The 27,642-nt window shown below is 48.9% G+C and overlaps 2 protein-coding genes across 3 annotated transcripts in view; one reads left to right on the forward strand and one right to left on the reverse strand.

Annotated features, from left to right (window-relative positions):
- The window catches only part of LOC126581559 (phenoloxidase-activating factor 2-like), a 2,730-nt gene extending 786 nt beyond the window's left edge, over positions 1-1,944 (reverse strand). The window contains exons 1-5 of one of the 2 annotated variants that reach the window (XM_050245296.1): positions 1,564-1,944; positions 1,409-1,497; positions 1,273-1,336; positions 567-666; positions 1-171 (exon numbers count right to left, since the gene is read on the reverse strand). The exon at positions 1-171 is cut by the window's left edge and continues 786 nt beyond it. In XM_050245296.1, coding sequence (XP_050101253.1) covers positions 1-171; positions 567-666; positions 1,273-1,336; positions 1,409-1,497; positions 1,564-1,659 — 520 coding nt within the window. In that variant the 5' untranslated portion in view covers positions 1,660-1,944. Of the gene's footprint in view, positions 172-566; positions 667-1,272; positions 1,352-1,408; positions 1,498-1,563 lie in introns of both variants that reach the window. The other variant, XM_050245295.1, reaches the window with a different exon arrangement.
- An 8,673-nt stretch (positions 1,945-10,617) lies between these two features.
- LOC126580860 (cardioacceleratory peptide receptor-like) overlaps positions 10,618-27,642 on the forward strand; it is a 52,844-nt gene continuing 35,819 nt past the window's right edge. The window contains exon 1 of the mRNA XM_050244157.1: positions 10,618-11,151. The gene's annotated coding sequence lies outside the window, so the exon portion shown is untranslated. The remainder of the gene's footprint in view (positions 11,152-27,642) is intronic.

Genomic DNA, 27,642 nt, shown 5'->3' on the forward strand with positions numbered 1-27,642 from the left:
TGTGCTCCAGGTCCCACTCGCCGAGCCGCACCCGCAGATCGCTGCTCGTCCGGTTTTCGATGCAGTGCGCGATGGTAAGGATGACTTTCGAATGGATCAACACACCACCGCAAAGGTACAGCTCGTAATCGCTCTGCGTCGTGTAAACGAAGGCCATCCATGGGAACTCACCTAGAATGGAGAAGCGACAGAGACATTCAGATTAAATTGGAAAACCTTTCTTAATTTCTTTTAAGGATTGGATTACAACAGAGATAGCATTTTCGAGGCATGGATGGATCTTGGACGCTGTCCAAAAATGGAAAATCCTTGTAATCCACAGTCGAGTGAAAAGGCGACAGCTCATATATGAGGGCATATCATGAGAAGGCATATCATGAGAATGACAGTCGTCTATTAATACCCGGAACTCTTCTTAAACCTTCTTGGCGGACTTTTGCTATATTTCTCAACTAAATTTTCACTATTTCCATATTCCAAACTCTCGTAAACGATTCGATTACTCGATTCTGGTTACACAAATTACAAGAGGCCAGTATCCAGCCATCTGTGCTCCATTTGCTTACCGTACTTGGCGCGCGTTTTGTCCGGATTTTTCACATGCCCGATACCGTCGTTGTTCCGGGCCGCACACACTATCTCGGTCTCGTCCGGTGCCTCGGTATCCTTTGGGATGGTGCCAGCGCGACAGTCGAACCAGAAAGGAAAAAGAAACAGTTTTAAATTAGTGACGAGCCTCGGGGATTCTCGTGGACGCGGTTCGCGGCTTTTTGGCAACCAACATCTTCCCAGAGGACATGTTTGAATGGTTGCCAAAAAAAAAACCGAGGAGACTCTAGCGCCAATGTCGCAATTCTGTGTGGCTGTGTGTCTGTCTGGCTGCTTGCCTGCCTGCCGGCCTGTTATCCATTAGCAACAGTGAGGAGAGAGAAAGAGGAGGAATAGTGTGTCTGCCCATACTGTCGCGACAGACGCTTCAATGCTCCTGGAAGAGCGTCAGCGTGCGACGCTGTAGATGCTATGGCGCGCCCAAGGTTTGTTTTGGCGATTTTTTTTGTTTTGCTTTTTGCTGCATCAATCCGGTGGCTCCGTTCTTATCTCTAATGCTTTTGCGAATAGTACTCTCAACGCCATGGTGTTGCACACGGACAAGCACAGCACCGACACACACGCTAGAGGACTGCTAGCCCGACCGTCTATTCTCTCGCGCCTAATCGAATTGCTTTAAAACGCACTGGAGGTTCGAAGATGCGCCTCGCAGGTCCTTCTTACCGGTGCACGGACGATACGGTCGTACGGGCAGCACTTGAGATGCGGCAACCGGCACTCGTTGGAGCTGGAACGATCGAAACTTGATACGCTGAGGATTAAGGCAGGTCGTCACCTAGGCACCGGTCGGTTTCGCTACCTGAAAAAATCCAGATGCACCTCATCGTACACGTTGACGCTGACGGGACGGCACAGGTCCGGCGGGATGCACACCCCACCACTGCAACGCTACGAGCAGGAGAAAAGCGTGGAGTTTAGCTCGTGTGGCGTTGCATGGTGATTCGTTCACTTTACCTTGGGCGTTGTGTCTTTTGTCAGCGATGGTAAGGCGGGCAATCGTTGATATCGCCAGAGCAGCAGCAGCAGCATCAAAGCGGATCGCACCGGCATCTGTAGCGGTCACTGGAAGCAAATGGGGCACGGGAACGGGAACTTGTAACCACGATCGGCAATCACGATCGATCTACTCCGTCACCAGCACGCACACACAAGCCCGAACACTGGATTCACTAAACGTCAAAATCTCAGTGCACTCTTCGATCGCACCAGAGAGACAGCAACTGGGAGGGTTTAAACGGCTTATCAGCTCCTGCTACTGCTGCTGCTGCTGCTACTGCTGCTGTACTCGGTCTCGGTTCGACGCGACTAGCAGGATCAGCGGCAGTAGCAGCAGCATCAATGCGTCCCCACTACTGCGGGTACTCGCGGCACGCGGCACGCGGCAAAGGGTTCCATTTCCAACGGCATGCGGCTACTTCGGGATGTCCGGTGCTCAGTTTTCGCGCAGAACGTGGAATATTATCCCGCGTGGCCGAACCCCCGGAGATGGCGCCAGCTCTCTCTCTCTCTCTCTCTCACACACTCTGCTCTCTCGCACAAACGCATGCTCGCGTGCTTTCTCGCTCGCGATGGAGCACTCTTCGGGGCTCTTGATTTCATCTTCCATTCATCGATTCGCTACCATGGCCAATCCAATAGAGTAACCAGCAGTCCGTGTGTCCTATCAGGCCCCTCGGTTCGGCGCTATCAAAGGATGCGATCGGCTTTGGCGGAAGAAGGGTCAGGCCCGACGCACCGTCTTCGCTCGACACATGCTTATCGCCACCGAGTTTCGGTTGCTTCGGTTGCGACGTCGTTCGACGGGACACTAGGGGTTGTGGTAGGCAGGGTGAACGGGGACGGGGGATGCTCATAATTTATCGCCACTTTTGATGACAGTTTCTCGCTCATAGTTTTTGATAATGCGGCACTTTTTGGAGTGTTTGTTTTTTGAGCCTACCTTCCGCTCTCTCTCTCTCTCTCTCTCTCTTTCGGGGCGTTGAACAACCAGACTGAGACTCCCCGCACCGGAAGGTGCTTCAGAGGAATGCTTTGAACCATTCGAGTGGAATCGCACCCAAGAACTTTGTCTATTTCTCATTTTCTGATGGACAACCTGCGCCTCTTATCATAGCCATTGCGTTTTTTTTTACTTTGAGTGTTTGTTTGTCATTTGCTTTTAAACCGGAAGCGGAAAATGGCGCCAAATAGTGCTGGCCACGTGTCGAGTAGAGAAGGAAATTTGTTGTTTTTTTGTTTTGTTTTTTTTTGCCATTATCCATTCCTAGCCACAAGAACTGATAAAAGGGAGGCATTTCTTAAATAAGCAACATACGAAAGATACCCAAAGAAATGGTAAACCATTTACCAATATCATTAGCCTTTGTCATGGACAGTTGGTCACGAACCGGCTACAAGTCTGCTGTCTGCTTTGTTATCTGCAGCTAATACAGACCACAGCAAAACTGTTTCCGTTCGTCATAGTGATGTGGAACTCCCAAGGCAGGCATCCCAAGGAGCATTTTCATCCCACCGCTGGGTGACTTTTGGTTTTCTTTCTCTCTACCGGACATCGATCGGATCATCATCATCAGAACCAACGGTCGCACAAACCGCACCGACGGTGGCGGTGGCAGATTGATGTGAAGAAGTTTTAATTGATTTCATCGCATTCCGTCTCGTCTAGACAGAATCGGAAAACCATTCGCCAGCCCGAAAAATCAATCCGAATTAGGCATCCCCCCCTCCCAAAAAAAAACGACTGCCTCGAAAACAAAACAAACCTTTTGTGCAGCTCCTTGCGTGCGAAAGGACTCACTATGTCGGTGAGCATCGGTCGTAATGTTTTCGGTTCCGGCTAGCCACAGCCAGACAGCCAGCCATTTCGTTCCGGTCGTTAGCATTAGCATATCTTTTGCCAGACTCTGCCACCAGCATGGCATCAGCACGAGGTACAATGCATGATATCGGGAGAAGTTAATCCGAAAACAAAATAATAATAATCACAACTACACTGGAGAGGCAAAGTTGTTCGGTATTCTTGGCTCGATTGAGAAAGGTTCGATATCGAAAATACATTGTTCGTATTTAGCTTCCGTTCTCTTCGCGGAAGGTCTTTCTGTTCCAATCATGGTATCAACGGAGAGTGCAGGATCTCTAGAACAAAGCATCGAATTCGATTTCCGCAAAATTTGGCGCCAGCAGTTCCAGTCGAACTCTCGGTGGAGACACCCGGTTGTTAAGGCTTGTTTGTTCACCTTTATTTATCGACTGCCGGTGCCATTTGCCAAAAAAAGAAGAAATCTCAGATACACCTAAACTGCCCAATGATCCTTTCGCGATTCTCCATCAGTAAAATACTGCACGGCCAGACTAAACACTCGGCATGTTGTATAAACAACGAGGCAGAAGGTATTGAAAAGTGACTCTGACACAAACCAAAAAAAACAGCATCCACAAAAAGAAGGTGGCTCGGTAATAAACGATGCAAATAAATAATCCCGAGACAAGGCGCAAGCAAACTCGCATGCTCAGCACCCACAAGAAGGTTCATGTTGCGTTGGTGCGCCCATCAGTATCATCGTCATCGCCAGACAGGGCCGGGCGAGGAATCGATACTTCGGAAGTTGTAGTGGCATAAAGATGGCCAATTAAAGCGATGTGGCTGTAAGCGATGCAACCAATAACACGATCGTGTGCATCGAAGCGTGGGATGATCGGAAGATCGGATGCAACGTATGCTGCATGTGTCACCGGGGTTTTTTTTCCCACCGACACCCAGCCGAAGAGATGGCTATCTCGTTTCGGGCACGTTGCTAACGGTACTGCGGTGAAGATAAGCGACCCGATGGCTTTCAATGATATTGGCACCTTCGGTCGTGCTATCTACAGCGTTTCCCTCCTTCAGTGGCTGATCGGGTGCGACGATCGTATGATCGTATCATCGATTGCAGTGCCGATGAATGGTACCGTGTGACACTCTTAGTGTCTAGCATGTATCGAATGCGAGCCTTCGAGGTTGCAATAAGGGGGGTGCCTTCTTGATCTTTATGTTTAAATATTTATTCAAAAGGTCGAAGGCATAAAGCTTTCTAAAGGGAGTTGAATGGTAACTTTTGTTGTACCACCTACAACGACACAAAAACCGTTGCATCGACTTGAGCTGTAGTTTGATAATATGCTAAGAAAAGGACCACAGCAGGCCACGCGAGCAAATGCGTTGTTTAAATTATTAAAATTACATTAAGAAGGCCTAGTAAATTTATTAAAAATTTAAAGCAATACGTTCTATTTGGCACGACTTGATAGCATAAGCTTGATAGCTGTCGTTGAAGTTTACTTCAACTTTAAACTGCAAAACAGATAGCACACCGGGACTGCTTCTATGGATAAAGACACCACGAAACAGCACCGCGAAGACGCTCCAGAGATGCAAAACTTTTACAGTCTACCATTCATTGGCCTTAGTACAGCGCGCCGCATCCAGCAGACATCATCTGTTTCACTTCCCACGAGATTATAACTACCGGCCTCCGGACGCACTTGTTTCGCATTTGCTGTGAGCTGCCCTGAAATCCTTCTCTGCTTTACGTGCCGCATCCCACGCCACGTGCCTGGTCCAAAACAGATGCTCTTCAGATATGAAGCGATGCCCTACCCCAAAACGGGCTCCCGGATCTCGCCCGTGCCGTTGGCAACACCAAATCTCGGCAGCATAATTTATGGCCGCGCTATCGCACGCGTTCTCCTAATTAAGTCTTTACCGGCTCGTGGCCGGCGCAGTGGCTGGACCGGGATTGAAAACAACCGAAAACAGAAGAACAAAAAAAAAAAAAAGACGCACGCAGAACTCCCTCGGCCCCCCTTTTTGCTGCCCTTTATTTTTTCGCACCCCGTTTTGATTCCGTAAAAGGGATGCGGGATCGTGCCGTCCGTCATCCGTCCTCGGCTCGTTCGGCCGAGTGATTGCTGGAACACTGGGCGCGTGCGTTTCTCTGCAGTTCGCCAACTCCGAGGACCCGGGACCAGGGACCCGGGACGGCTTAATTTACATTTCGGCCCCATCAGGCCTCCTGTCACTCATTCAACGAGAGGGCTGGCAGGATGGTTGGTGGGCGAGAAATGGCTCGCGGGCCCTTGAGTTAATTAATCATCTGTCAGAAAGTGCATTCGTGCGACGCCCCGTCCGTTGCAGTGCAGTGGGGGAAAAAGGGGCACTGAGGTCCCTCCGAGCAACGAAACCAACAAATCTTTCCTCTCGAGTTTTTCGTTATTTTGCCCTCACGCTCGGTGTGGTCTCTGTCGGGGCAAAATATGATATTCATGTTCATGGCCGCGAGCATAGCACGCATCAAGTGGAGGGTGGAGCAGGGCTGGTAAAGGGGTCATCCATTGCTCCAATGCAAATAAAGCTCTTCCCTTCGTGCGCTCTCTCTCTCTCTCTCTCTCTCTCCTTTGCTCTTTATCTTTCTGTATGAGGTTCCAAAGGCGGACGGACTCCAAGTGACGGATCGTAAATTTGTCTTCCATCTCTCAGGTTAGACAGAAGGGAGAGACTGGGACGAGAGCCACGAGACCGCTCGGACGACTATTGCGATGCCAGGGACAGCGTGAGGGTGCGCGATCACGAGGGATCACGACCGTTGACCATATACGTTAATTTGCTGTCAAAGTACATCATAAAGTGAATAAATTGTCCAGTAATTTAATTACTCGCTGGGTGTGTGTGTGTCTGTGGTGCTCTTATCCTCATCATCGGAATGCATTTGGCGGGAAGGAAGAGCATGCCAGATCGCGATCGCACTAGGAGACGATAAACTGATCCTGCGCTCTATCTCCGGATCTAATGTTTCTTCGGCTAATTTGCGATGCTGTTGCCTTGCACGGGCCTGGATGGAGAGCTTTCCTTCCCTGGACTGCCCTTTGGAATGCCACGTTACTTCATACATCACATCACGATGGCCACCGATTTGCTGACAGATTGCGACGCGAACATAAAGACGCCCGATGGCCGTTCGTCCGAAAAAGGTACCCAAGTGAAGCTGTTGTTAATCATAATTTATGGCACCAAAATGGAAAGCCGTTGGTGCTGGTGCTGCTCCTCTTCAGCAAGCAAGCAAGCAAGCAAGTGTGATTCGTCGACGCGCTCGAGTGTTTAATGCGATTCCATTCCGTTCGCACGCCGATCGGTCACGGTACGCTTCGAATTCAATTCCACGTATTCCACATATTATCGATGTCTCGTTATGGGCACATCTTCACGCAGCATACTTCAAAGTTGCTGCTTTTTGGGGTGGAAAAAAATTGATGAGCGAGCGCCCTCATTGTACTTGGTGGACGCTGGCCAATCGCATCGCACCACTTGAGCGGGATGGACATTTGGAAGCTTGCGTCGATCACGCATCGGTTGCGATCGTTCGTGGGGGATTTGCATAATATTTTGCTTCTGCAGTTTTTGGTCAGTGCGTGCGGTCTACCGTGCACGCAGACTCCGTAAGCTCATTGGTTTCCAGTTGCTTTCCAGCCGGCCCGTTCGGTGGCAGTCATTCCGTTTGCTGCTGTGTGCGTAACGCTAATGAGATTAAATTGATTCGCGATTATGTTTCGAGATGTTTTTGTGTTTTTTTGTTTTCATTTTTTCCATAAGCTCTTGAAGTGGTTTTGCACCTTTCACGTGGCAGTTTCTGTTGAAAATGAATTATTTTTATTCTTTCTTTTTATTTCCATTTATTGCTATCGAGTGAATAGCCAGAGTAATGCCATAAGAAGACGAAACTCTATGCCTCTAGGCTACGAGGAACTAGTTTCGCTTTTATTGCTCTACAGAGGAAAACAGGCCATCCGCCAAGACGTGCGTAAGCCAAGAAGCGCGGAAATGTCAGAATAAAAAAGAAATAGAATCATGATTCCGACCATAAAACGAAAGATGAGGCCACAGGAAGAGAGAGAGACGGGGACCCAGAGAGACCGGTCCCTCATTACGAGATTTACTGTTCGGTGCCGGGTGGTTAGCGAGTTGCTTCCTTCTTTGGGTTGGTTTGCCTCGAGGCCCAGCCCGATGGTATCGCTGAAAGGATCAGAACGGCTTGGCACGTCCACGCTCCATCGCTAAACCGGCGTCACTCAAAACGAAGCATCCGTTCCATTGTACTCTACCCTGGCGAGGCTCTAAATCTTAATCTTGCAATCAACAAGTGCAAGAGTGCTGCTTCCAACAACTCAACCAAACGCATCACCGGTCTGGATGAAGACTGTTCTTGGACGAAAGATCACTGGTGCCCCAAAGGCATCCACGGATTGTTTCGTTTCGCTTGTGCAATGCATGCACCACTCGCCACTTTTGCTCCACCACTCACCGAAGGCAACGTGTATATAAACTATGTGCGAACGAACAACGTCGAACACACATTCCAATCCTTTTCTGCCGTTATGCCCTTGCAAGCCGGCAAGTGCTCGTGTCTCAGCCCTCAATTGGGTGGCTGGCCGACTGAGGTCTGCTCAGAGAGATGATTCTGTCTCGCGAGAGAGCGTAAAACGGCGTTCGAGAAGTCGTTCGTTCGTTTGGCTTGGAGCAGCTTCCGGGACCACATCGTGAAACATTTCACGCTTGTCCCGGTCCGATTGCGAGAGAGATCTATCGCGAGAATTTTGATACAGTTGCTCAAACTGAGCAAAATTTACGCAAGTATCGCCGAATATTCGTGTTATTGTGTTGTTTATGATCGTCTTTTCAGTGTAGTTACTTTCATGCATACTGTTTTCATAATTGAGCAGCTACTTTGAGTGTTCCAAGACAGATTTCTTCGTATATTCAACATTTTCCGTTTCTACACGTGCGAGAGATCTCTCGCCCCGGATTAGTATAAAGTTTCGACAATTTTCATTCTCTCGCGAAAGATTTCTCGTTCTAGCACGAGCACAAACACGAGCAACCGCGTGTTGACTGAACTCCCCCCTCCCCAAGATTTACCTTCTGACATGATTAATGGATACCGCCAGAGCGTGCGCGCGCGCGCGCTCACGGTCGCACCCGACCTTTCCCACACCGGCACCACGTGTCCACGACCTGTCGTCGTCGTCGTCGGAGTTATCCTTTTCGCTTTCGCGTACCGTAAACAAATCCGCTCCCCGGGGGTGGGGTGCGGTGCACCGGTCACTTAGGATGACGAACGACAGCGTTGTGTATGGTTAAATCGGTTCGGTTCGCTTTACTCGTCATCGCTGCCAACGATTTGCTTCGATTCCGTTCGGAGAGAATAACAAACAGATTGAGAGATTTGATCGGATCATCCGTCGTTTTTTTGCGGGATGATTCCATGGCAGCAGTATTCGCGCTTGCTGCGAGCGAGAAAAATGGTTCATTTTTTATCGAAAAATTTAATAAATTCACTCAACTCCAAAAGGATTCATACCCATCGTCGTTGGTCGAAAATAGATATTACCTTTATTGCTTTCCACTACTCTAGTCATGCAATAAATTGCCACTCGAGGGCTCGCAATAATGCCATTTTGATTCGCTCGCGCGGTCGCGTTCATTTCGCCGCTTTTTGGGGGACAAAAATTGAATCTTCCAATTGCTTCAATATGTGAACCATCTGATTCGTCAAAGTGGCCAGTGGCCACTCCATCTTCAATGGGGCGGATGAAAGGGGTTTTCCCTGCGTTACTTCATTTCCTAATGCAATTCACTGTCTCCACTCCATTGGAATGAGTGTCCACGGTCGGCCTTCCAAGAAAACTCATTCAATTACCTACTTGTACGAGTTCTTGCTGGCATTCAAAAACAAAACCAAAACAACAAAGAAAAATAAAAACCAAGAGCAAAACACAAAACATGACAGCGCGTCCGCGTCCCCGTCCGCAATGAAAAGCCGGAGCCGTGCTCGATCGGATCGTAGTAGACACAGACTCCAGTGGTCGTAAAAGGAAATGCTCCATGGCAGCAGCGAAGAGGAAAATGTGGAAAGAAGGAGGAGGCGGTGGCGGGAAAATCTCGTGCCCGGTGTAGAGCGCCCAAGCGCGCGCCAGAGCGCCAGCTCACATGTGGCCGGGCGCGCGCGAGAGAGCGAAAACCTCCCTCCCCCTTCAGATCCGTACACACAAACGGTCGCACGTACGCACACAGCTTGGAAGACGACGGTGGTCCCAGTCGGCGAGGCGAGCAAAAATCATCCAGTCGCTATCGGATGAAGAGGCAATGAAGACGCTTTCGCTGCCGGAGCTGCTGCTTCGTACGGTCACCGGCGGACGGTGGACGTTCGTACCGTGCGCTGTTTGACCGGAGGTCCTGGTGTCACTCTCGCTCATCGTGTGTGTTTTCCTTGTACCGCCGGTATCCCGAGCAGGCCGGTCTGCGTCGGAGTGTATTTGGTATTTTCTCGCTTCGGTCTTTGGAAGTAGAACTGTTTCTCGATTTTTCCAAAAAAAAAAAAAACGCTAACCGTCTGTGTGTGTCCCACGGGAGATCTGCTACGCCAGCTGTTGGTGTCACTCTCATTCTGCTGCTGCTGCTGCTGCTCGTGGTAGGTGACAATTTGGTGGTTCCGAAGTAACGCATTCCACAAGTGTTATCATCATCATCATCGTTAAGGTGCTACAACAATACTGGAACGTAAAGTAACCAAGCAACGCCAGCCAGCCAGTGAATGTGAAATATGATCCCTGGGATCGTCTAGGATCACCATCACCGTTTGAAATTCAGGAAAACATTGTTTACTGAAGGGCCAGCGAGGTGGAGTGGGAAAACGAGAAATTTGATAAGAAACAGTGTCTCCTGGCAGCGTTTCGGTGGTGCGTGTAAATTTATGAGGTAGTCCGGAGAGGAAGGGACGACTTTTTCGTGTTTGACATTTTTGGTAAAAATCTACGTCATCGCCTCCCGGTCGGTAAACATTCCATTTATAAATTCCCACCATCCAAGACAGCTTTCTTGGTTTTCCTTGCTCGGCAAAGTACCAGCAACCTCCCGGCGGATCCAGCAATCACCTCCCGATGGGTTGAGGAGCACGAAAAATCCACGCTTTAAGCCCGGAAAATTAGTCGCCATCATGGAAGCGTGGCAGTGTGGCAAGTTTGAGGCGCACGGTGGCTTGTCTGAGGTGCGCCATCGCCAGTTTCCCTACCCGCCCAAAAAGTGACGATAAATGGTTCACTCGTCATTCTGTAAATTAGCGATGTGAATTATGTGCCCATAAATACTTCGTGATACGTCAGTACCGCCGTACCGTTTGTCGTCAGTGCGTCGTCATCTTTCTGTCTGTATGTCCGTGAGTGTGGACGAGCAGCATCGTCGCAAGTGATAATTCGTCTCGTAAAAGTGTTAACTAGTGTTTGAGCTGCCTGATCACTCCGGGGGGCGAGCGTGTTACATGTTTGTCGTGTTTTTTTGCGGTACAACAGAGTACAGTGTAGTGAATCGCCGTGGTGATCCAACAGTATTAAGGAAAGGGAATCGAAACGGTTCCAAAAAGGTAGAAAGTAGCGAGTGTAACTGAAGCAGAAGCAGCAGTTTATCATAAAGAAGATACATAAAAAGAACCTCGTGACATTCGTGCAGAGAACAAGGTAATCATGCGATAATCTCTACCTGTCTATCTCCCTCTTTTGCTCCCTATCTCTCTCTCTCTCTGGACAGTTTTTATTGCCACCGCTAACCGATGAATTCTTTGCGTGATTTATGAGGTGTTAAACGGGTTGGCCATAAAATTAGCGCGTGAGGGCGGGCGAGAGCCGCGTGTCAAAACATCCTAAATCAACGTCACAGACACAAACACACAAGTGGGCTTTGTACTTCTAATCGTCTGTTTGACTCGCGGCTGTCGGCATAATGGTCCTCATGCACGAAGCAAGAATAATTGTTCCGCAAACTACCTCCTCTGGCTTCTCACCTGGGCCTGACACCATATGCAGCCTCAACTCTCGAATCTCATTTATCACCATCACCACGACCACCGACCGACAGCACAGCATATGCATAAAGCGGGGGGAACAATCGTCAACGATCTCGCGTGTCTTTTCATTCCCATAAATTTCCGCCTCAAATGCATGCTGTAGGTTGCTACGATCGTGACAGATCGCGCCCCACACTGGACCGAGACGCGAATCGTTCCATGGCGGCAAACGCGTAATGTTGTAATTGGTGTGGGCCATGCATGCCCACCGCGGGCCGAGCCACAAGCTCGTTGGCGAAAGAATCCAGGGCTCTCGCCTCGCGGGGAGGAGAGTTCTCTGGTAGCCTCGAGACAAACAATACCCTTCCGCTGGTGATTGTGTGGTGTCGGCGGTGGCGCGTTGGTTAAGCATTTTCATTGCTTTAACGTTCATTAATATAATGCAACCGCATTTGCTGGCTGGTGACCCGTTGTTCGCGTTAATGGTGGAGCATTGAAGCTGCCAGGGGACACTTTGCTGATTCGAGAACTGTTTGCGCACGTCGCACGGCCCCGGAATTCGGCATTAATTCATCAGTTCAGAGCATCGCGTGCCCCTTTTTTGGCCTCAAGTTGCAATTTCGGCTTAAGTGATGCAGCTTATTGTCGCACAAGAAATAAACCATTCCGGCGGTACGGTCTTCCTTCACGTTTCGTCATCAACCATTCATTCAGCATTGTTGCCCGTGGCTTTGATATCCCAATTGTCAAACGTAAACCTCCGAGAAACTCAGCCGCGAAACGACCCTTTTGTGGCTCCATGGGATGGCAATAAGCTGCTGCTATAATCAAGGTGGCTGGATTCATAAAAAAAAACATCCCCCCAAAAACCAGCGCGCTGGTGGCGCGTGATGAAGCCATGCAACTGTCCCCCGGGCGTCGAGGCAACCCAACCAACCGTCAACCTTCAATAAAACGCCATATTTTATCCGTTTTTGAAGATTAATTTTATGCAATTCCCGTAGCCGCAGCTCGTACATTATCGCATTCCCATTCCCGGATCGTACTCACCGGTGCGCATTGTGTGTGCGCTGTTTTGTGTGTTTGTTTTGGGGCAGCAGGTTGCAGGTTGGTCGTGGTGGTTGGCCCCCGGGATGGCGCCGATCGACGGGGCCGGGACCGACCATAAAAAGCCACATTTCAATACGAAAAAACCGGATTGCAGCGCATGTATGCAACCTCCCAAACCCGACCCCTTCCCCTTTCACCCCTTTCGGGATGCACTTCTTCTTTTGCTGCTGCATTTTAACGATGACACCGTAACGATAAGGGGTGATGCTTTTACGATACCTTTCGGCCAACGTCGCGCACCTGTTGATGCTGGCCATGGTCCCGGGAATGTGCGAACAAAGTTTTATAGTCCCCTCCGCCCCTCCCTTCGCCACCCCCTCGCAGGGGGGACTGATTTTTGGGGACACACCTTACTGCGCTCTTCCACGACGAAAAAGTGACAAACGACCGACGCTGCGGTGTCTCTTAGTGTCTTCCAGGACAAGAAGTTCTCTTTCGCACCGATACAGCACCGATCATGCACGGGTGATCAACAACGATCGCGCCTAAGTGGCGCTCTCTTCGGACCACCTTTGTTTGTTTGTTTGTTTGTTTAATCAGCGATCAGTGGTGTTTTGCTTGTGCTACAAAATGGTTGATTGATGGTTTGGGGGTAGCGTAAAAGAGCTGCCTAATTGAAACGTTGCTCCGGGAGCGCGTGGTGGGGGATGAAACCAACACGAATCGAGCCAACGATCGCCAACGATCGAACTGACAGAGACACCCTAATGATATGGTACCAAACGTGGTATCGTGCCACACAACGACGATGATGGGAAGTGATGGCATCGATCGTGGCGTCTGTCAGTCAGCTAATTGCAAACCCCGTCTTTCTCTCGCAGCATCTCGATTTCGATCGCCTTCGACCGTCCGGTCGATCCGGTCCGGTGTGGAAGGGTGTTTTTAATAAGTTTTAATGTGGCCGTTTATTAAATTATAATCATTCGATGCAACGGACGTTCCGTTCCGTTCCGTTCGCGTTGCAACAGTTGAACATGCATGCGATCGATCATTTCGCTGCAGGATGGACGATGGAAAAACTCTGGGCTCAGCAAAAAAGGAGGGGGAAAATATTATTCTCTGTCTGTGCTTTTCCTTGCAGCATTTTAAAGCGAGACCGCGGGCCCTCCGCTGTCTTTGGCAAGCATTTGAAGGGATTGCAGTGTCGTGCTGCTGCAGAATTGACGAGCAGCACGATGGGGCAGTGCGTGTGCAAACGTCACCGAGAGACAAGCGGTTTGACGAGGGCGAAAAAGTAGTTGAAGCATAAATTGCGACCAACCGCGAGGGCCCCAACAGAGGAGATCGCGAGTACGAGAGCGCGAAAAGCGTCTCCCCATCCTCTAAGGCCCATTTCCAGTTCCACCGTGCCGTGGCGTGACCACGGCGCACACGAACTTTGATATTTTTAATGAAGTTATAATAAAGCCCCACTCGTGGTGTTGCTTACGTGCGGTCCTTTCGGGAGAACGCAACGGAAGGAAAGCACTGACACTGGTGCTCTTTTCCGGCGGCTTTCTCTCGGTGAGTGGAAAACCACGAGGGCCACATCATGTCGTGGGTAATCCCTAAGCTATCGGTGCTGCTTCAGAGACTCGTCCCTAGAGCAAAATCCTCCCATTGTCTGTCGGTACCACAATGTGGAACGTGCATTTGCTGGCCCGAAAGATTCCACAAAGGATTTTGCGCAAATTTTCGCCACGAGCGGCCTGGACGACAGAAGGGCTTCGAAGGAAGTGGCTTTTTATGAACACACTAAGACGCACACAAGCATAAGCACACAAACAAGCCGTCTGGATCCTTCTTTTGTTTCGCTAAGAATGATTGATGATTCGTGGCCCCGCCGTTTCAGTCCGGTCCGGTCACAAAGTCCAAGGACACCGGACAATGGATGACGACCCTTTTTTTTTGTCTGTGAAACTCCCAAAACATGTGCTGCCCGCTAGGCATGTCAAAGCCAGTTATGATAATCGAGCGGTCGAGTCCGCGAATTGGTCAATTAATTTTCTCGCGCTTTCAGTAGCACGTGAAGAGAAGCAGTAGCAGCAGCAGCAGCAGCCGCGTGGCCATGGTCGCGTGCGGTCCCACAATCACGATAAGCTGGACGCGACGCGATCATTCGTTGGTTCGCTGGGATCCCGCGCCCTCCCTCAAGCACTGCCCACTAGTTAGCGCCCTGCGTCCGGTGTCGCTGAGGATCGGGTGAACGAGAGGATCATTTATTATTTAAATCGTTTACAGAATCGGGAGCCGGCCTGTGGCACCGGGAGATAAGTGATCGGTAAACGCCAGCTAATCGGACAGTGTTTCATCTGTCATGTTTGGGGGTGCGGTTCGGTCATCCCTTTTTCCCTGCCCATGCCCGCACCGGCAACCGGTAGCGCGGAGCACGCACGTGGCGACGTGGGACGAGGATTGCATTACGATTTGTGTCAGCCCCTTTTCCGGGGGCGGCACCAAGATTCCTTCCCGAATGAGGTATGAATTATTTATACACGAGAGGAACTAAGACTTTATTTATATCGCTGACTGGTAAGTGGCGCTCACCGATCCCTATTCCATTCTCGAGCGATCGAACGAGCGAGGATGACAGAGTGGCTGCTGCTGCTGCTAGTGCCTGGTGCCTGGTGCCGTTTTGATGCGATGGAAGGTGGTGCAAACCACCACGTCCTCCTCCTAATGGGAGCTGCATGTATGATGAAGTGCTCTCTAGGGGAGATGATTAAGGAGGAAAATCTGGAGCCACTTCGGTGCTGCTTCCGGAGAAGTTGAAGAGCTATTCCAGGGTAGTGAAGTTTTTTTTTCTTCTGGTGGTACAGATTGTTCATGCTGTTAACTAGAACAGGGGTGAAATATTTCCTACTAAGTTTGAGTGCGAGGTTTCTGCGTCGAGATATGATGAGTGATGCAAAGAAGAAAGCGTTGGTCTAGCCTTGATGAGGCGCTTTTTATGTCTTTACAGTGCAAGAGATGTTGCTGAAAGTTTCTTCGTCAAAGGGAACAAGTTTAAATTATAAAGTGGAACATCTCTACTAAACTGCCAACATACAAAATAAGGCAAATAGTAAGATGGTCGAAACATTTAATATAAGAAATTCTTTTTCATTGGCTATGATCTCATATTTTAACATGTAACGGATAATCCCTGTTCTCTGCATCATCTTGCAAATGCTGTGACTCATGTTTATGAGAGCATTTTAGAAATAAAAAATCCTTTATCGTGGCTTTTTATGGTCTCTTAGAAATGTTTACCAGAAAGCTGCACATTCCATTCACCATCGATCATTTAACATCCAACGCAGCAGCCACATCGCACACACTCATTTTTGCGGAGCGTGTTGTTTTCGCCATTAACTTCTGTTTTATTACCCCTCGTGGTTTTTACAATCACGGAACGAACACTAAATGAATCGAAAACAAATCATCGGTAGTGTGCTTCTGTTTTTGCTATTTAAGATTCATAAATTGTTTGTACAAGAAATAGAAGTAATACATTCTGCAGTAACAACGCACCGAGCTAATATAAATAGTGAATTTAGAATTTGATTGTTAAAATAGCTAAACAGTCAATAACTACAGAGCAATATCTTTGACATCTGATTATTGTGATTGAAAATAACATCCTCCTGAGTTGCTTCGACCAGTATCAGTTCGTTTTTATCGTGCTGATTGACATTTACCAAAAGTTATGAGATCATAGACCCCATTTGAGTGGAAGTTTTATGCTAAGACACTTTCGGGATGTTTTGAAAAGAAAAACAGCTAATCACAAACAAATATTGATGAACCGCTTTTTCCCCTGGGATCCACCGCAACCCACGGTTCATCGTTAAATCGAACCTACGATTATATGGTTCACCGCGCCTACTCCTCTTCCCGGTACAGTCCGATGATCGATGATATGATTCCTCGGCAAACTTCATCGGCAAAGAAATCGTCCAATTACGATACGGGGGAATGAAATCCTCTAATCGAGTGCGAATCGAAGGAAGGAAATCCAACTTTCGGGTCCTAATTGCCCCACGGGATCCATTCGCACGTTGCTGCAATATGGGCACAACAGAGCAGACGAGCGCCCACCGTCGCTATGTCAACAAACAGCCCCTACTCCGTGGGAGGGAGAAGATTTGTGAAATGTTATTCCCTTCTAGTGCCGTGCTGCGAATTGGGGTCACTGCTCCTTCGCTCTGCTCCCGCCGATTCACCACGGACGCTCTTTTAGATCTCCAGCGAAACTTGGACGAGGATCGGTGCGGTAGATCGCCAAAAGTGCTTTGATTTCCAGCGGAGGATGTGCGGATTTTATGAGCAAAACAGTCGTAATAATCATCATTTTGCTAATATCGATTCGGCATTCATCAGCATCGAGCTGCCGGTGCCGGAGAGTGTGGCCGGATTTGGCTTGCCGGAACAGAGTCTCGCACCGCACTCTTTCGCCTGAGCGATTGCCCTTAACATGGCGATGTTCTGTCGGACGTCATTCACAAACTCGGTGGCCGACCGGCCGGCCGGCTTTCCGCCGGTTTTGCTCCGATTTCTGTGTGGGAAACAACTTCCAACTCACGCAGCAAGTGAACAAGAGTTTCGAGTTTTGAGGTCGTTAGTTGAGCAGTGGCGGCGACGGTACAGACATTGGTGCGAACTGCCGAGTTCGTGGTTTTATTGCTTCGACTTTTAGCACCAAATGTCGGCCAAAGCGAGGCGGAAAGAGGCAACAGATCGGTGATCTGTGAAAAGCTCGACCCTCCCCTCCACACTCCTTCTCTCGATAACTTTTCCGGTATCGAGGATGTGGGCCGTAAAGCGGTCGAAAGCAACGATCGTTAGGGCGTGTGGTACAGGATAAATCCACGCCACTGACCACCACCAGCGACTGCAGCGACTGGGTTGGCGATTCTTTCGTATGAAGCTTTATTATTGAGCCCCCGGAACGTGTGGAAGTGGGAATGGGAGGAAATTAACATTCATGAAATGGAATATTTATAGCCCACTAGAGCGGCGGCAGCAGCTGCTGCTGGTTTCCGGTTTGCAGAGCTGAGAGAAAGCTCAGCAGGAAGAAGATGTTTCAGACAAAAATATCTCCGGCCGATTGTTGTCTTGGATTTGTTGCTTGGGCTCCACGGACTATGAACGAAGCAATTGAAGGCTCTCGTTAAGAAGCGGCTCGTCACTTAGTAAGAAAAAAAAAAAGGTGGCCACTAAGCGCATCGCTACGCTTCATTATGGCAGTATTTTCGGCAAACATTTGCCCTACCAGATGTTGTTTTGCCATCGATATTCCACCGATAGACGGTCTTGTTTTGCCCCGGCATGCAATCTATCATCCCAGAACTTGCTCTGAAATAGAGTCCTGAATTCCTGGAACTTCCGGCGCTATGTATCCTCACAAGCACCTCATTGCTGTCGCATTGCTACACGAGAGTCTAAATATTTATTGACCTGGGTAGCCTGAATTTCATAAAAGCAGATAAAATATACTGCACGCTAAGATAAGCATTCTCGGAACAGGAGATCAGCAGATTGCAAGGATTCCTCTGCAAAACGCCAGACCGTACCAAATGGTCAAAACAATCCGATTAAGGTTAAAGCAATATCCGGCGAATCGATACAATCGAATCGAAACTTTCTACAGAAGTGCCGTACGTGCCGTGGTGGTGTGATGCTGACGAGAATCCTCCGGAACATACCGTACGTCTTGTCCAATTCCTTCTGCAGGCACCAGACGGTGAGGTTGTGCGGAGTGGAGTCATTGGTTTGATTGTTTGCTTGACCAGCACCAGCAGGGCTTTCCATGAATGCGACCTCATCGGGGTTAATACAAGCAGAAGCAGAGCATCAGAGTAAACTCCGGGGTTCACATTTCTCTTTGTTTTAGACGACAGCTTCCGGTAATTGGTACACTGGCTCATCAGTGTCCATTCGAGCGCTGCTTGAAGTAATGAACCAAGTAATTACCGCACTAACTACACTCCCGGGCTGACCTCGCTAGCTGTAGCTTTGGTTCGTCCACCGGTCACAACATGGGACGAGACGCTGGACTCTCGGCAACTCTTGCCATTCAGGCCACCTCTTCAGTTCTTGCTAGCAGGGAAAAAAAGTTTCAAAAGAACTGTGAGCGAAACAACAGCAAACCAGAAAAGTCCACATCCAATCTGTCTCAAAGTTCAACACCTTCTCCCGACACCACTCTCACTACAGAAACGGCTTGCAACGGCGTCACCAGGGGCAATCGGCAGCGTGCGTTGGCGTAGCTTTTGACGCCCGCCCGGAAAGTGGACCCGTACTAATGGTAGAGAGCGGAAACCGAATCCTTTCACCATAAGATTGATCGTCTTTGAAAGTGTGCCCTTGTGGGTGTGGCTGTGTAGCAAAGGAGTGGGGGAAACGATCGAAGACCACCAGGGATGTCCTCGGTGAGAGCACCCAACAATGACCAACTTTGGCCAACCCAAAGTCTCGCCGGTCTGGTGACAACTTTATGAGGCATGATTGCTCCAAAACGGTAGTGAGATGAGATCAGCAAACGGCGTCAGCGTCCGACGACGAGATGGAGTCCTCGCTTGTACGTCTGTACATTCATTGTTTGCTGATAATCCTTTCTGAATGGCGGGAGCGTTCGGTGACCTGCAAGGGGCAAGCGTCAAAACAATATTTGCCCCATGACTGAAGACAGAGTCGGAACAAATAGTAGTACACACCACAATCCCGGAGTATCATTCCAATCACTCAATTCCGATAACTTCCAATCAATAAAGCCCATCTCTTTGAAAAGTTTGATATCCTTGAACGGTACCAAACGAACACTTTTGATGCGTCTTCAAAACGTGAGACAGCTGCGAAGGGGAAGGCCTTAAAAATGGATTCCACGAGACACGTTTCTCAATCAGTTGCCCCAAAATTCCTGTTAAGTCTGGCTTCTCGCCGAAGCCATAGACCGGACTTTGCATCGTCGGATAAATAAATATGCCATCTTATGAGACCGATTACTGGCCGCGTGACTCTCGCGACCACGGAGGTCACTGTGGCTGATTGGTTTGGTCGGTGAAATGCGCCCAATTTCGGCGGCTCCAAGATACCACAATTCGTCAACCACCACCTTCACCCGCCATGGGCCACCTTCACCCGCTGTATCAGGGTATCAGATGTCGACTGATTTTTCGGTTTTCTTCTTCTCCGTACATCCGATTCCCGAAGGTTTAATTTCACCAAGATTGCCATTTAATTAAGCATTTGGCTATTTTGCTTTTTTTGGGGGACACGTTAACCGATCGATAAGGCGGGTGTCACTTCGTTTTGGGGAGAAAAAGTTCGCTGCCAAGATGCTGGTGGCGCGTTGAGCGTTCCTCTTTCGTTCCTTCGCATCAGCGTCGACCGACCGTCGCTGAGGCCGATCGTAAGCGTGCTTACCGCAGCGATACATGACTGAAGCACCTATCTTAACTCGCGTACTTTTGCGAATCAGCATCCGTGCCAGCCAGCCAGCCGGTGCGTGAGCGTGAGGTTAAGCTAATTTAATTGTTTTCACCGATACATCACCGCCATCACTGGACCTGCCAAATTGGACAGGCAGGCAGGCAGGCAAGCGAAACTGATAAAGGATAATTTAGCGTTTCTTCGAACTCTCCACCTCCTTCCAAGATGGACCCCTGATTGGAGGGAAAAAACGGTTCCTAATTAATGTTGGCACCTTTCGTACCATGCAAGAAGTGGTCTTTATACGAAAGTTCGACGAGTTTTTGTTTTTAATTTAAGGGAAACTCTGTAGAAAGTTGATAAATGGGGAAATAAATATGTCTTAATTTACAGTGAGTGGTTTAGGGGGTGTATTTACCTGACTTCGGAGAATATACTTAATGAGGGTGACTGTTTTTTGTTGTAAGGTAACTTAAAGTGATGCTTACTTCCTAACTTGGACTTCATGAATCATGATTCGTAAATTTTCAAAATTATTCTTGGAACTAAAGATTCAAAGTGTATTTTCATATGTTTTTAATTTTTTAAAAATACACAAATATTCCTCAAATATAATTAAAAACTGTATAAATGCATAGATTTAAGCAAACATTTTCCAATCACTTGGCAGGAACAAGTTACAGTACTTCACAAATTTGCTTCATCAAGTATTTCAAAGGAAAACAAATAAAAGGTTCCAAAGCAACGGTTGCACTAAAAACTGACCCGATAATAATAATACGCGGTGCTGAACCATAAACGAAACCGGTCTCACCGGGGAAGATGTTAATAATTTGGAAACGAAATTAATGTCCGTAGCTCACCGATCGTCACAGGATCGCCAGGAAATTATGGGTGAGGGAAGCGTGAGGTTAAACAATCGGCTCCACTTTCCGCACGATCAATTTGTCTTGCCTGCACCCCCTTTGAGCGGAGGCGAGTAGGAGGGCGATCCGCTAACAAACGCTCGCTGATCTGACGTGATCTCGATCTCGAGCCTGCCGCGTGGTCTCGGTCCATGTCCGGTCCGGTGTGCTGATTGCGTGGTCTCCCTGCCTCCCGGATACATTACAATCCGGGAAACGGGTCGGTGCACTGGGTCGGATGGTCTGTGACCTGCCGCGGCCTGGCCGGTGCATATGCATGGATGTATGCTCGTCGTGCTCGCTGATCGACATGACACACATGTTCCATTAATTCGCCACCGGCGTCGCGGCGTATTCGATGCATTTCACCGAGCACTTACCTCCGGGCACTCCATCTCCCTCTTTCGCTCTCTTTCTGTGACTAAAATGGTCACACCACTCAGCACATTGCATGCGGTGGAACTTGGGCAGTCGTGATCCGTTTTCCGGTGGATTTACCCGGTGACCAAACAAAGGGTGACCAAAACTGCCTCCGTCGTGAGGATTTCGGCTTGTTTTCTCCCCCTTTTTTCCCCGTTGGTGCGCGTGTTTGCTCATTCTTTCGATGGCGGAATTTGAAGAAAACAATATTGACCTCGGACACCGCTAATCCCCATCGTAGCGGCATCGCGATATCGCACCTGACAGCTTGACAAGCTATCCCGCGGTGTGCACCGCGGCGTGGAATGCACTCGCTAGCAATTTGTGTGAAAATAACTTTGAGCATTTTTTTTTGTTCGGTTGAGCTGCCATGCCCACCATGAATCCTTCGAGCAAAATTCAAAATCGGTGTCCATTCGGCGATGAGTTTTGCATCTTTATTGCGATGCAGCCGGATCGGAGAACGCGCTCGCGATGAGCGTGTGTCAACGTGAAAACAAGCGGCTGCTGCAGCACAGCATGTGAACCACGGACACGGAAGACATCAAAGGGGCAGCTGCGGCGGCGGTGGTGGTTTGATTGTGTTGTTGAGTCGCGAATCTAGAGCGCAGCAAGCACGCCGGTAACGCGGTGCACGTTGCCATTTTGCGATCATCGTGGCGCTGCCGAGATGGTTTCTCACGACCATTTGTGGCCACGATTTCACACGTTCGTGGACCCCGGGGGGGTTCCAGGCAATTAAATGCGCAACAAACATCGCTTCATCTTATGATTTTGAAATTTAATATCACACATTTTCATTTCCATAAAGAATATAAGGTCCATTATATCGCGTATCAGTTGCAAGCCCATGTTCGTTATGAAAATATGTTGACACTGGACTACTCTGCACGTGCCGTTATGTTACGATATTACCCGGCTGATCCATTCCGGGTAGCAAGCAGATGACACCCATCATGTCAGTAACTCGTACCAGGGTCGGGCATGAACAAGCGACACACTTCCGAATCCCAAAAATTATGTCAACGGAGTTTGTCAGGGTAACCGATGGACCGGGGTCTCACCAACAGCCGGCTTCTGGCGTACGTGCGCCGGGATCGTGTTACATCCGCGAACATCTCCACATCCGACGATGACCGATCGATGGAGAGAAAGAGAGAGCGGCCGAGGCACTTGTGGTTGTGGTTGGAGAAGGACGCCACCTTCGAAGAGTCGAAACACTTATCACAAGGAGTCAAATATCAGCAGCAGGCGAACTCATGTTTTGCCTTTCGCCGGATGAAAGGAATGCTTTGTGATGTGGTGGACAGAAAACAAGCTGATGAACCACGTGTGCAGCAATCTCGTGCTCAATCTACTGTCGTGGTGCGGTATCGCGTTGGTTCATTGATGTAAAATGGAAAAATTCTTCCCATCCGTTCGCCGGAGCCGGAAATTCGATTTTAAATTCCATTTCTCTCGCAAGCCAATTAAGTTTACCGTTTTTGCTTCCAAAAAGGCTACACACCGCCAAACATGCGCACTCGCTCGCACAAATCCTTGCGCCGGATTAAAAGAAAGGTTTATTGGTGAACCCGCGACCACCACTGAGTGAGTTCCACTGTCGCATAATTAATTCATTATCCGCGTGCGTGTGCCTTTGTGTGTGCGAAGTTAAGTCAATTTAAACTCCGTACCTTACCCGACCCCTGAAGTTCAAAAATCCATTCAAACCATTCCAAACCATACGCCATTTCCCTTTTTAGTCTTTTCTTTATCGCTGCTCTTGTAAACGCAAAAGCTCACTGGCAATTCACGTCGCAGATTGGCGCGCGCGCGAGCTGGACTGGACTCGCAACAAGGGTTTCCCTCCACGAAGAGGGGGGTCAGCGGGTGATCGGGCGTAATTTTCTGCGTCGTTGAATCTGTCATAAATTATCATTAGCGGATTCGGTTATCGCCTCCGTCCGGGGATGCCCATTCACCGAACAGCCACACGCAGCAGCAGCAGCAGCAGCGCTTAAGCGACGAAGAAGCAACGGCGTCACCGAGGAGGTCACCAGACCTACACATGAGCTGGTGCTGGTGGCTGGCTTCAGCATGGCTTCTTCACATGTTCGACTATCATCAAACGGATGGTACGATGACGAAAGTGAGCGAGCGAGCGAGGGACCGAGCGCCCCGAAGAAGGAGAGAGATTTGGCGAAAAGATTTTGCGAAAATGAACCCATTAGGAACCAATTTATGATTTTCCATTTCGTTGGGGCTCTGCAGGCGTTCAATGCGCTCCTCCCCGCATGTGTGTGCGTGTGCTTCCGAAAATTGAATTCCCATTTGTCATACCCTAATCGCAGGAAGTGATGGTATCACTGCTGGTGGCCCTCCGGAACATTGTAGCAAGCGGATCGATTTACTACACCCACAGCATATGATTTCGTTCCCCTTCTTGACCTCTTTCACTCACTCTCTGCTGCTGGATCATCATGCGGAAGTGTGCCTGATGCCCAACAAACAAACACGTCCCGGGATCCGATGGTCGAGAAAAACAGGAAATATTGCCCCAAAATGGACGGTTTCGGGCGGACAAAACGGTCGGCACAAGGTCTACCAAAAAGGGAAAAGGTCATTTTTCCGTCCAACCGGTCGGTGTTGGAGTTGATTTCCGGAGCTATAGCGAATGAGGTTCGTTTACTGGACGCACGGTTCACCGTTTGTCACAGGTACCGTACCGTGTCAACGGAATGTCGTTTCGTTAGGTTGACATAGGACCAGAGTACCAGGAGTGCTACCATTTTATATTCCTTTGAAGAATGGTTATTTGGTGGAATTTAGCGGAAAATGTTATTGACACTAGGAAGATGAAAAGTCAGTCAAATTCTCGGTGTTTACTCGTAGATGCCACTGATTGCAACAGGAATTTCCGGACGTAATCCACAGTATCCTTGATGAGGTATATGGTTTTCGTAGAAATCCGGCAATCTTTGTGCTAGCCCCACCAGATGCTTGTTTATCACAGAACAAGCATCCAACGTTTGCAGTTCCCAGACGAGAGAGGGAAAATTTTCGATTACGATTCACTGCTTCTGCACCACGTAATTCGGTGAACCGGCTGACCTTCGGTTTACTCGAATTTCGGGATCACCGTGCCTATGCGTGTACGTACGCCTTCCAGTTGAAGTGATTCCTAACGTTTTGGAGATGATTGAAAATTGATGGACGGCATCGAGACGGTTCGGTTAACGCACCCTTCGGTTAGGCCGCCGATAAGAAAAGGTCCAACCCGGGGACGGACCTTATGGCCGAATCGAATGGGCGTTAAGCGTTTCGATCGCCCATTTCCTGGTCCCACATTTGTGGACCCACGTACGTCGCTCGTTCGTCCTTAAACGGTGCACCCGAAATCGTCGGATAGGATCGCATTCCTCGGCAGCAGACCGAACTGCACGTCCGGAAGAAAAGGGTTTGGAGCAAAAAGATGAGAACGTGACAAGTGGATCGAGGTTTTCCAAGAGCTGTTTTATGAGTACGGACAAGCAGATGGCCCTGTGGAATGTCCCATGTGACACAAATACACACATTTTGAACATTCCAATGAAGAAACACAGATCCGAATACTAAGGTTCAATTCACTTCATGGGTTGTGTAGTTAACGTGCTGGAGTTTTCCGTGCTATAAGTTCCCAAACAAATTCCTAGCGATCGGGATAGTGCCGCATGGGATCAACGTCCAGAGTACCCGAGATTACTCGAGAATGTACTCAATTGATTCTAGATGTGCAGGGAGCGCATGTACGATGTACCGGGCCATAAAGGACTCCACTTTCGCCATTGCGCCCACATACTTGAACGGAAGTAAACTTTTAACGAGCGCATACAAGTGGTTGGGAAAACCGATTTGAACAGATTGCAAAGTTGGGATTCAATGGGGCCATTTGCCACAGCCCCTCTCATGCGGTGCGGTGACCATTCCGAAGAGGGAATTGAAATCATTTCGCAAAATCTATGTTGATGCTTATTCCCGAGCGATTCCTCACCCCCTGCTCCACTTTGTGGCAGCATTTCATTAGTCATTAAAGCAACAGAGGGCGAATGGAATGAGAGCGAATTAATGGAGATGAAAAAGGCGTTTAAAATTACAAAACACATGCTGGATAAGCGCAGAGCGTGAGACGGTGTGCTGATGCACCCCCTTTCTCTGTGCACCGGTCCGACCCGAACAACCCGAAGACAAATGGCCGAAGGTGATTTTGTTTAACCTCGTTCCGACAATTTAATTTGTCACTTCGCGTCGCTTTGCTCCATTTCCTCGTACCGGTCGCCATTACGACCACCACCGGAATGCTACAAAGCGCGGTTCGGTTGCTGAAAGAAAAACGAAGGGAGCGGCTTTTCCGAAGATGCGGTTCGGAAAAACGGGGCAAACGTAACGGGGGATCATGAACATTTGCGCTGGCGATGTTTCGCAGGACCCGCACGGTGGACAACGTTGCACCGGGGCACCACGATGCTGCGCATTAATCAATTAGCTGCAATTTGCACTCGCTGACATTCGTATTTATACAAAGTCGAGACGGAGTGGTGGTGGTGCGAAAAGGGACGAACGGTGCTAAGTGGCTGCTGTTGCTGCTGGCGCGGTGCGTTGAAACAAACCCGTGGCGATGGAGAAGCCAAGGCAGGTATTTGGAAGGTGTAGAACGTCAGTAAGAATTGCATTTGATTTGTTTTAAGCAGAACACGTTGCCCCGGGGCGAGTCGGTTGAGTTATCTGTTGTATACTTCTGCATTACAACGGTTGGTGCTGGGGCAATTAATTGCATTGCGGAGGTCGTTTAATGGGTGGAAAGTACGATTTATTCGCCGCTTTTTTTAGGAGCAACATTTAAGTGAACGTGCAAACATACCTGGCAATGGGTTTTTAGTAGCGACAGCGTTATTGTAAACAATTATGTTTGCACAAAAACCCATCAACTGGGGAATGAGGTACATCTCTCTTTTGATGGCAACGGTGGTTTATTCGATTCAGCGAAATTCCTCTCGCCCTATTACAAAAACTGTAGAGTATAACAAAAAAGGAATCCTTTTTGTTTCATAATTTCTATAAACTGCTCAAGCCAGCTGCATAGTTGGGCAAATTTCTGGCTAGCAGATTGGCCATTATTAGTAGATCGATCTAGATGGACGAGAAGCATAGTAGACAGGGGGCAACCGTTTATGGCAGCTCTGTTTTATGTCGTGGCAGCAGCAGCTGCAGCAGGTAGCTTTGAAGTGACAAATTGCATCCAGTTTTTCAGTGCACCGTCGCTCGCGCTGTCGAACCGCCACTGCTCCACCCGCTATTGTAGAAAATGGTGCGATGCCCGTACAAAAAGCTGGCTAGTCGCGGTGGACAAATTGATGGCGAAAAAATAATCAGCCAACGACCGAACCCAGAAGGCCAGAGCAACGCTGACGCCCGGCAAATGACAGCCATTGTTTTGTGAGTAATGATTTCGCCCAAAATTGACATCATGGTGGCGTGGGTTTTTCGCGTTTTTCTCCTGGTAGGTGTGGTTCACATCACGGCAGCCTTACGTGGATGCTTTGGCGGTGACTTTTTGGAAGGATCTTAAGGTTCTATATGTGCATGTTGGTTTTCCCACAGATTTCCCGCCTTTTCCAAGTACTACAGTTACACATGACGACCGGTTTCAGACGCGCAAAAAAATCCCTCGACGCTTGGAATGACTTCTACTGAACCTTGTCTGACCTATTAAGCTCCACCAGCAGTGGATAGCACAAAAGAGCACTTCCAGGGCAACTTCCATCATCTGCAACACAGAGGACATTTGTGGGATATGATTTTTTGTTTGTCTCTAAAATGCGTTCCCGGCAATCAACGTCTGAGCATGGGAGCAGTGAACCAGTGGCGTTCTGCACAATTCAGCTCGACGATCGACGACGATGACGACTGTCAATTTGTGCTAGCCAAAACTAATAAACTTCCCCGCGCAAGCATTCGAAACGTCCGGAATGAGGAATCTAATTGACGTGTACGAACCCATGGCATGCATGGGGATTGCTGTTTTTAGTTCTAGACAAACAGGATCCCATTTATGCGACGCTTCATCACCACCTTGTACCAATCTCACATATGCTGTTGCTCGCTACTAGTGCTCGTCACGGGTAGAAGCTAATTTCTCGCTCACTGCTCCGCCACTGCTTGTTTATTTGCTTTGGCCAGCCGAGGACCGAGGAAGCTGCTACGTTACGTTTGAGTCGAAGTAAATGACGAGCAGTGGCGTCGTCTCCAGAGGAGGGGTGGAGTCCAGCCCTATAGGCGGAGGGCGCTCATTAGAACGTATTTTATTTGATAAATGCGTT

The sequence above is a fragment of the Anopheles aquasalis genome, chromosome 2 (genome assembly GCF_943734665.1).
Source record: "Anopheles aquasalis chromosome 2, idAnoAquaMG_Q_19, whole genome shotgun sequence".
Classification (NCBI taxonomy): Eukaryota; Metazoa; Arthropoda; class Insecta; order Diptera; family Culicidae; genus Anopheles; species Anopheles aquasalis.